This window comes from Lygodium microphyllum, chromosome 16 (assembly GCF_053477565.2).
Source record: "Lygodium microphyllum isolate KBCC chromosome 16, Lygodium_microphyllum_v1.1.10, whole genome shotgun sequence".
Classification (NCBI taxonomy): domain Eukaryota; kingdom Viridiplantae; phylum Streptophyta; class Polypodiopsida; order Schizaeales; family Lygodiaceae; genus Lygodium; species Lygodium microphyllum.
In genome coordinates this window covers 106481007-106491831 of record NC_141150.1, presented here as the reverse complement: position 1 = coordinate 106491831, position 10825 = coordinate 106481007, and the positions used below count along the sequence as shown (strand labels likewise).

At 39.4% G+C, this 10825-nt stretch overlaps 1 protein-coding gene across 1 annotated transcript; it reads left to right on the top strand.

Annotated features, from left to right (window-relative positions):
- The first annotated feature begins 7610 nt into the window (after positions 1-7610).
- On the top strand, positions 7611-10591 carry LOC148023205 (uncharacterized). Its single transcript, XM_087696197.1, has one exon. It carries the CDS (start codon positions 8354-8356, stop codon positions 9899-9901), a length of 1548 nt encoding a protein of 515 aa, XP_087552323.1. The 5' UTR covers positions 7611-8353; the 3' UTR covers positions 9902-10591.
- The last annotated feature ends 234 nt before the right edge of the window (positions 10592-10825 follow it).

Sequence of the window (10825 nt, the reverse complement as noted above, 5' to 3'; positions counted from 1 at the left end):
TCTCTATTTTGTTGTGCATCATAACCTTGACTACAACCATCGCATTGGCCTCTGCCATGACTCTATCTCTACTGGTAAAGTAAAATACATGTTCAAACTTGTTCTTACTTTGAGAAGAAGAGGAATCCAAGCTAAGGTTATTCCCCTCAAGTATTAGCATAGAAATCAAGTTTGCAATATCAGGGATATCATCTCTCATATTCATAGATGGCTTGGAGCTCTTGTATTCATCTCCAAGCCCATCTAAGTATGCACACACAACATGATCATCATCAACTACCACATTGATAGATTCAAGAGCTTCCACAATCCTCTTGATCTTCAAGGCATAATCATTAATAGACATGTTTCCTCTTTTCACCTGGTTTAGCTCTACTTGAGCTGCAACTTTCTAACCTCTGTGTTTACTTCAAACAGTCTTGCCAGATTTGTCCATGCAATAGCAGGGATTTCAGATTCCTATAAATATCCCATCATGCTATCTCTAACATAGAGAGACAACTAAAACATGACTTTACTTTATGTCTGCTCCCAATTATTCTTAGTCTTTACTTGTTCTATAGTAGATTTTTTTGTAGGTACTTTAGGTGCTACTATCATACATCCTTCATCAATATAGATTCAAACACCTTTGCCCTTGAAAAAATTTGTCATCTTGAACTTCCACGTAGGATAATTGTTTTTAAAAAACTATTGTTAGGACCACTTACATGTTCAGAGTAGAAGTTGAAATAACCTGGAATGCCAAAATTCATAGCAAGAAAGCCCAAAAGGGCTAATCTGTAATATATGCACTGTTCTTCCTACTCACCAAGTTTCATTGCAATAGAGATTGCAACCCTGCTAGCCTTAGGAGCCTTCTATAACAATGACCCAACGCAAATTGAGGAATGTGGAAGAACTTCTTACCCATTGATTGCTTGCTTGCTTGCTATCATGCTTTGATGCCTTGACCCTAGACTTCAATCAAGCTTCATACAGATGTGGGACAATTTTGATACCATGAAAAAAAACAAGAGGGGAGAGAGGTGAAGAACCCAAGAGCACACACATAAAGGTAATGGAGACTTGAGAACACAAAGAGACAGGGCTAAAATCTTCTTTTTCTTCTTCTTCTTCTTCTTCCACTAAAAGAACTAAGTCTACAACATGATAAAAGACTAATATGAAAGTACCACAATGTATGGACATGCGATCACAAAGTGTGAACCTACTAAGGAAAGAAGAGGTGGCACAATGAATGTGCCATAACTAAGGATAGACTATGTGGATGTAGTCCACCAACTATAGAATCACTAGCGTATCCTCATGACAGTCACCTAACATGCTAGTGAGCAATATCCTTCCACATCACCAAGGGCACATAGTGGATGTCAGCTCATGTAGAGCTCAACATCTCGACACCCATTAAGCAAAGTAATACTTTAACCAAAGTATAAATTTCAATAGGTTGTCATCCAATCTCCAAAAAAATCCAACATGTTGTAGTGGCTTTTACCCTTAAGTGTCTGTGCAAGAAGGCCTTTTGCATATTTTCAATACCATTCCATGTGGAGGGTAATATATTGCCTCTCCACAATTCAATCACATTAGACTGTTATATGCAGGTTAGAATTGAATAGCAAATAATGAACCTTACAACTTCTTGTCTCATTGTACTTATGACTACTCTTAAATTGATAGTATTCACCCCACCTAACACCTAGGCAACTAGTTACACATTGGCTTCATATATGATTTGTCTATATACCAATTCAGAAGTATCTAAATAAGTCCACCATCCTTATAGGTCACCCATAATGTAAGATACATAGCAGAGTGCTTGATTGCTTTGTACATGCTATCACACACACACACACACACACACACACACAATACATTGGATTCTTCAAATATTAATCAATGAAATTATTAAAAGAAACCATCATTAATTTGAATTAAATTTATCAAATGTTCAACTAATGATATGTTTAAAAAATTACATTAATTATAATTAAAAACTACATTGCAGTTAAGGAAAAATAAGAAACTACAAGAATCCAATGGCCTAGTCTTTGAGAGGCCAACAATGAAATTTTGCCTTCAAAAGTTGACACACTAATGACACATTTTTCACATTAAAACTCTGTACATATACAAAAAAAAAGGTTTTGAAGTTGAAAAGTAGAAAAATCAAAACCTTTTCTATTTATTTATATGAATTGAGGACTAAATGAGCAAAATGGCAATTTCATAGAGTACCATAATATTAATTTATGATCTACAACTCTCTCTCTCTCTCCCTCTCTCCCTCTCTCCCTCTCTCTCTCTCTCTCTCTCTCTCTCTCTCTCTCTCTCTCTCTCTCTCTCTCTCTCTCTCTCTCTCTCTCTCCACTTGCCAACCAAAATTGCCCTTGGGTAGCTCTCACTCGAGAGCTAAACATAGCAACACTAATGATGAGAAAATTTGAGTGAGTTCTTCTTATCTGTGACCATTGTAGGTTGGGAGATCAACATCTCTATCATATATCTATGTAACCTCATATAATCATGTGTACATGCAAATGTATATCTATGTGTTTGCATGAACTACACTATATTTTGAGCATATTCCAATCTCTCTCTCTCTCTCTCTCTCTCTCTCTCTCTCTCTCTCTCTCTCTCTCTCTCTCTCTCTCTCTCTCTCTCTCTCTCTCTCTCTCTCTCTCTCTCTCTCTCTCTCTCTCTCTCTCCAAGCCAAGCCTCCGTCGTTAGAGAGCTCTTTTGAAAAACAAAGAAACTAGAGGAGGCATAAAGGCTGACTTGATTTGGTGGTACTTGATTACTAGATTTATTACATTACACGTGCAAATTTTCCTCTTGTAGATGATGGCTATGCCTATTGATTCGAACTTCCATAGTAAGTTGTACTCTTTTTGCTATGAAAAATTGTACTCTTTTGAACATGGTCAACAACCAAAAAAAATTACAAATATTAATTTCATGTGTCACTTCTAGCTTGAAAGCAAGCTATCTTGAGGGATAAGTCTACCAATAAAACACACATGCACACATGCACATGCATGGGTGGCACACACGCACACAAACTACCCTAAAGAAGTATGTATGCCATATTACCTCTACAATATCCTAGTAGAGGAACGAATTCTTGGGAGACTGAATTTGGCTAAGATCTCTTGAGGAAAGTTCTGAATTGACCGCCATGGGTGGTGTCATGGCGGTTGGTGGCTCAAGGGCAATAGGTGTTATAAGCTCCGAGATACATGCTTGACTTTCTTATTAACTTAAAAGATATATGGTAAATATTATGCTAGCATAGAGAGAGAACATATGAGAGAAAAGAAAGATGTAGAGAGAGTGAGAGATTGACAACACACTAGGGATTGGAAAATGGGCTAGTCCCCCCCTTGTGGAGTTATATTATTGACAAGGAGCAAGCTCCTTCATTACACATAAACCAATTCTTACTTGTAGATCTTGGGAACAAGATCACGGTTTCTTGCACAATATACAACCAGCTAACACTTGCACAACTTGGAAGTTGGCACCTTTTGATCCTTCTTGAGTCTCTCCTTCTCTCCTACACAATATGTGTAGGGATCTCCTCTTGGAGCTTGATTTCAGTAGAGCTTCCACAGCACTTGCACCTTCTCTTCTCCTCTTGGAACTTAATTTCAATAGAGCTTCCGCATCACTTGCACATTCTCTTCTCCTCCTGGATGCATGCAAAGTGATGCTTCCTTCACCTCTCCCACACCCAAGGAGAGCCTCCTCTTTTATAGGCTTTCACGAGCTTCTCTTCTTAGAGAGACACTTGAGTGCCAAGATTGGAAAGGTTGATCTTCATGCAAGATGTGGATGTTCCAAGACCTACTTTGCAGCACCAATTTCGAGATATCTCTTTGTGCGTTGCTTGGATGAAAAAACGTCCAACACAAAAGTTGTAGATCTCGTTGTTTTCGATAACCTTCGTGGACCGTTTTTAGAGATCGTCTTTCTATCACGATATATTTTAAAAATGGATTCACCATGTCTATTTTTTAAAAAATAGCTTTTTAAACTATACTCTTAACTTGTAGTCCATGCAACCACCTTGAGCCATAGATAAGGAGAGTTCATTAGATTGCTTTGGGCCTTAACCTTAAGATTGAATTCCATACAAAAGCTTGTGTCATTTTAGACCTTAGAAAGAGAAAATCACTTCTCTCCTCACTTCTAGAGGATGACCTCTTGTTCATTGCCCCATAACCATCGTCAACTGAGCAGTAGGCGTGCAGGACGACAAAACGAAAATAGGCGTAGTTAGGATAGATTTTGACGATTTTAACAATGCTGGGGGCAGAGGTGGCTAATGTCAGCGGCTATGATGCTGGGCTGTTGCGCCTTAACCAAAGGAAGAGATCTTTAGAAGGAATCATCAACAGATATGCTTTGTATTGAGAGATCCAATGACTCCAAGAAGGGTATATCCTACAGGTCATAGATTTAGGCTATGGCAGGACTGACAATTTGAGCAATGCTGAGCTATGGAGTGGCCAATGTCAAGCTCTTAAGTGATACAGAGAAGCATTGGGAGTCAAGGAACAAGAGCTAGACTTGAGCTGACCTGAGGTTAAGATGAGCTAAGAGAGAGTAGAGGAGAGCTAAGCCATGCTCAGCTGAGCTTTGATACCATGTGAGAATACATGGATCTAGAGCATGGCCATGGTGGTTCAAAGATGGGAAGAAGACTCACGTAGACATACACTAACTGTCACACAAGTGAATTAGGTTTCAAGATTGAGACTTGAACTCATAAACACAATCTTATGTGTGGACAATGACACTGACACTTTACTGAAAAGAAAAGAGTACTATCATTGCATTAAGAAAAGGAAGTAAGTACAATGCTTTATAGGAAAGTAGTAAACTACAGTAGGCACCACTGTGCATATGGGATAGGTAAGCCTGCATGTCCTTAGCCTTGAAGCTCCATACAAAGAGACTGTCAGTAGGTGTGATTTTCTGAATCTCAACATTGTCTTTCTTAGTGAGAGAATTACCTCTCTCGTCTTTCTTAATAAAAGAAAAGATCTTAAACCTTGACTCGTAAGGGAGAGGATGACCCCAAATGAATGCAATGCTCATTACACACAAGTAAACGTTCCCAGGCGTCCTTAGATGCACACATAAATACATATACACAATGCTAATGCACTTCCTCTTCTTAGAACTCAATCTATTTTCATTTATGTGTAACTCCTTAGTTCTTGTGTACACTCTTACACTTGGCATACACTTCTTTCCCCCTTCATAACTTGTACTGCCTGTACTAGATATCCACGTCACAGTGCTCTGATCACCTCATTAAGTGATACACTAGGAATATTGGTCTCTAAATGGTCTCACGGCCATGCTAGATCATCATCAACACTTAAAGAAAAGTGAGTCATTAATTTATTGACATAAATTTATTAAATAAAGAATGTGTAATAAGCAATCAATTTAGTGACAATAGGAGACTCTAGAGGACTCATTTCTAGTTGTAGAAGGCCTATTGCTTTTAAGTCTCTCTCCCTATACCCTTTTTGTGTAAGATGATATATTAGATCTACCTTGGTGTGCTCTATAGCCAGCAGATTGATCCCTTTAGTTTGCTCCAAGCCTTCCAAAGTATCGACCACCAATCCTAGTTGGGCTTTGAGCTCTTCACTTTCTTTATTTGTGGATTCTTTGCCAACCTCTTATAGCCCTTTCCCCTCTTGCATGGGAAGGTTTTGCTAATTTGTAGCCTTTTGATTACATTTTCAGTAAATTTTAGCTCCATTAAATTAATCTTCAAAATTAATTGTTATTGTTTCTTACTTAGAAAAAACAAGTATGCTAACCAACCATTAAGTTGGCTAGGCCAATTTGTCATCCCATCAATCATGAGCATTCATTAGCCCTTGAATTAGCATTAATTAATTAATTAATGTCTAGTTTCTAATGTCAACATTGACATTAATGGCTAATAAAATGATCTACACCGAAATCTATCACTGGTACCACATAGTACCTGACTATTATAACTAATTGTAAATTTTGCCTTTGACATCCATTGATATCTCGTAATCCTTGACCCATCATTGTGAATTAGTTGTCTTGCATGACACATGTGCACTTCACATTTGCACATGGGATCAACAATTAAATCAAATGATAAGCGCAACATGAAAAATTCACATCCTTGTGACAAGAGCTAATATCATTGTCAGTGATTGCTATGACCTTATGACCTTTCTCTAGATGCATATAGTTGATAAATATAAAAATCCTTAGGGGATGATTTGCATGAAAGTATATGGGCATGCATGTTGGTTTAAAAGATATGTTATAGGGTAAAGGGGCCAATAAGGTGATTTCCCTAGAAGTAGAACTCTCCCTACTCCAATGTAGTAGTAATTTTACACAAAAGATGTTTTCTTTGAAGCCACTTAAATCTTTGATACAAGTTTATATGTATAATGAACAAGCTTAATATAAGTCAAATGATTGAGCTATGCAATTTTTTTTATATGTTGGATTTTGTAAAGCCTTAGGATAAAGCATCCTTGAGTGTCACCCATTTCCCCCCTCATTGTCACTCTTTTTGTAAACTCTATTGGTCCCTCATTATCACTCTTTTGTGAACCTTTTAGTGCCACTTTATTAGCCGCCTCATTGTCACTCTTTTGTGAACCCTTTATTTATAATTAAGGTCCAATTGATAAAAATATCAAAAGGCCCTAATTTTAATTTGAGTGCCATATGATGTATAAAATTTGACCACTTAAAAAACCATGAGTGTCACTTTGGGAAAAAGAAACAATTTGGAGGACCACTAGGCAACGCTCTATCTGCCCTTGATAAATAGTGTGATGCAAGAGTTATGCATTTCAAATAGTATTATTTAATAAGGCTGTTATGGTTGGGGCAAAATGGGACACTGTAGCCATGATTAAATATATTCTTTTAGTATTTAGGAAATTACTTAATAAGGTAGTCTGGATCACAGCAACGTGGGACATGGTACACTAGGTAGCAATTATTAAGGGTCAGGTCGCACCTTGGTGTAGTAGGGTGAGTGTAGTGCAACCACCCCCACTACACCCTAGTCGCACTAGCTAAGATTGGGGTGAGTAGGGTGAACATAATCCCCTTATTACCCTCGCAAGCACTTGTTCAAAAGCAGATGCTAATGAGAGGTTAGAATAGTTATGTGTAGGGATTGGTTGGTCAAGATGAAGACAATAAAAAGATGCCGACATTGTAGGTCTTTGTCCAATCGGATGCATCTCTCTTGCTATGATCTGACACACTTGGTTAAACCTTCGTGCTTTTCATCCCTAGCATCTCTCTTGCTACCATTTGACATGCTCAACTAAACCTTCACGCTTGTCATTCCAAGCACGACACCGGGGGCAAGGGGTTTTGAGTGAGACTGCGAAACCCAGATGGGCACCGGGTGCAACGTGGCTCTAAAGAGATTCTTTGTGGTGTTGGTCTTGAAGCCAACAACCAGCTCAGGCAAAAGTTTAGGAAATAAAATATAAAAAAAAGGTATGAAAAAAGGGTTCGAAATGAATAAATGGCCAAGTGAAGAAAGTACTCCGTCCAAGCGCTCACCCTTGATGTGGTTATTGGCCTCATAATATTACAATAAATCCTCCCCCTTCTTCTTTTGCCTGTCGACTGCGGAGCTGCCATTGGCCATGGCTGACACACGCTAATTAGGGATAATCACCTGATAATTATTCTTCTCACATGGAATGAGCCTCGCGTAAACGGAACGCGGTGCGTCTCTCACCTCAGGCGGAGCACGCCGGTATTCGTTGCGATCATACGTTCATCACCTGCTGCCAATTCAAGGGTTTCCATAACCACAGCAGAGTTGCAGGCGCTGCATCCAATTGCGAATGCTTGACATCGTACTGCATCAGGTATATGAGCTGCCAATTCCAGGGTTTGCAGAAATACCACATGCCACGAGGATCGATCATGTGCGCACCAGGGGGTATGAGCTGCTGCCAATTCCAGGGTTTGCAGATACACCACATGCTGTGAATGTAGATGATGCGTGTGCTAGTTTTCGTTTCGAGGATGATGATGATCATCCTTTGTTGCAGCAGAGTTCTTATTTTTTCCATCGCCCGGCTGAATGATGAGTAAAGTGCTGCAAGACGTTTATTGATTCCTGAGGAAGAACTTAGTCCGTCTTATATGTTTCAAAGGCAGGCTGTGATCACATGGAATGCAATAGTCATGCAGCTCTTCGGTTGAGGGAAATTGCCGAGTAAAAGTTCTGAAGTCCTGCGAAAGGTTCACTGATTCCTGAGGAGGAACTTAGTCCATTTCAAAGGCAGCTTTTGATCACATGGAATGCAATAGGGATGAAGCGGGTCGGTCGAGGGAAATTGCAGAGCAGAAGTTCTTGCAGCATGATTTCGCTGGTGCTAAGAAGTTTGCACTCAAAGCTCAACGTTTGTTTCCAGATCTTGAAGGACTCCCTCAGTTCATGGCAGTATTGGATGCTCACATAGTAGCTCAGGATAAAGTTAATGGAGTCGAAATTAATTGGTATGGCATTCTGCAGACAGATGCCAATGCAGACGCAGCTACAATTAGAAGGCAATATAGGAAATTGGCTTTGGTTCTTCATCCTGATAAGAACAAAGCAGTTGGAGCAGAGGGAGCGTTCAAGCTTATTTCTGAGGCATGGGCTGTACTATCTGACAGGGAAAGGAAAGCAGCCCATGATGCACGGAGGAAAGGGAATAGCTACAACAATAATTGGCATGCATCAACAAAATGCAAAGCACCATCAGAAAAACCAAGTAGTTTTCCCAACTTCACTTACTTCAGTAATGTTAGCTGGATGCACCCAAAGTCATCTCAAAAATCAACCACATTCTGGACTGCATGTCCATTTTGTAGGATGCAGTTTGAGTATAAGAGGGTGCATGAGAATCAAAAGCTTACTTGTGCAACTTGTCAGAAGTTGTACATAGCAGTTGAGATTGCTGGAACTTGTTCAAATCCTTTCTATAACCAGGCACGACAATCCAGCAAAAGTTCAAGTGAGCACAAGCCGACTTGGAATCAATCTACCCAAGGAGCTGGTGAGAATGTGTGTGTGGATGCTCGTAACCGATCCAATGAAAAGGTTGGTGTTCAGACTTATTTTTTCCATCCTAAGCAACCACCTGGACATGCAGCTTCAGCGCACCAACCTAGTTCAGGAGGAAAAGATGGTCCTTTCCATCATGAAACAGATGATTCCACCAGAAAAGCATCATCATGCTCTAATGCTAATTTTAGCTTTTACTTAGCAGGGCATCGCAACAAGACTGCAAGTCATGCAGCAGCAAAAGCTACAGCTGAAATGGTACAGCAGACATATGAGACAGTCAGGCAAGGTAGAGTCAAGGCACAGAAAGAAGCACGTGAAAAGGTTCTAAAGGAGAAAATGGATGCACAGAAAGAGGCTTGGAGAAAAGACAGAGTATGGATGCAGATGCAAATGGAGGCTAGAAGAAAGGAACGACCTCCAGTGGAAGCACAGAAAGATCTTAAGAGGAAAGACCGCATGGAGCAGAAACAGAAAAGGTGCCAGGAGGATTTAGACAGGGAAGAGAAGGATGCAGCCCATGCAAAAAAATTGTTCAATAACTTACTTGCAAGGGGTTCCAATGGTCCCTTGGAACATAGAGATACACAAATCAAATTGGAATCAGAGTCTACAAAAATAGTCACAGGGAAAGATCAGCTGATCAATGAAAATCTTAAAAGATCCATGCAGTTCCCAGCTGGTCGAAAGGAAAACAAGAAGTTGGTTTCATCTTTCTCTTGCAAGACTAGCAATTCAATTGACTCTAGTAGCCATGACGATATACCCTTGCATAAAAGGGCAAGGGTTGAATAATGGTGATTCAGTTGAACCTGAGTGGTTGCGATGATCTGCGAAACCATGTCTTTTAAAAAGGGCAAGGGTTTATCAACACTTCTGATGTATGAGATACAGAAGGAGCCCATTTTTTTTTCTTGGTGGCTCCTTAAGAGTTCCCTTTAGTTTGGCAGCCAGGAAGTTTTATTCTAGTGTACAGATGATGCATTACAACACGCCAGAGTTGTGGGTAAAGGAAATCATGAAAGCTTAGGAAAAGAGTGTTAATGTTGTATTCATCACAATTGTTTCTCACCGGCTGAGATGGCAGCTGGTCAATGTTGAAAGATTTAGCTGTACAGGGGGAATTTCTCTTTAACTGTTTATCACTCGAACCGTTTTCAGATTTCGTATCCTCTTGAAAGTCTGGGGTCTGTTCTTCTTAAGTCATATCCAAGTATTTCCAAGTCAGCATATATATGATGGCAGAAATTGCTAAGATATTGTTCCTAAGATCTTTAGGTTGTTTATGTGAATCCATGCTCCTAATGAATAAGGAAGGTAATTCCAATATTCGAGCTGCATAATTTACCTCCCTTGGTCCAGGGACTTACCAAGTGCTTTAGGCTGGTGATATGTTCCAATGAGCTGCTTTCAAGTCCAGTTCATGAGTTTTCTTTCAAAGTACATTCCCGTGTCTATCTATATTGATTCCCTTTTGAAACTGAACTAACTGAATTTTTACAAACAAGTCTCATCTTTTGTATTGTCCTGATTGTCTTCTCGTGTTTTCTGACATTGAGGTGTGACATATGCATCTGGTAAATTCTAATATTATAGAGGCATAGAATTTAGTTCTTTCTAACACTGAATGTTTGCATATACATGTCAAAGCTGTTGTATTTGGCTGCAACGTGGTTGTATGTATTGGCATCAAAGTTATTGGGAAATTTAATGAAAAGT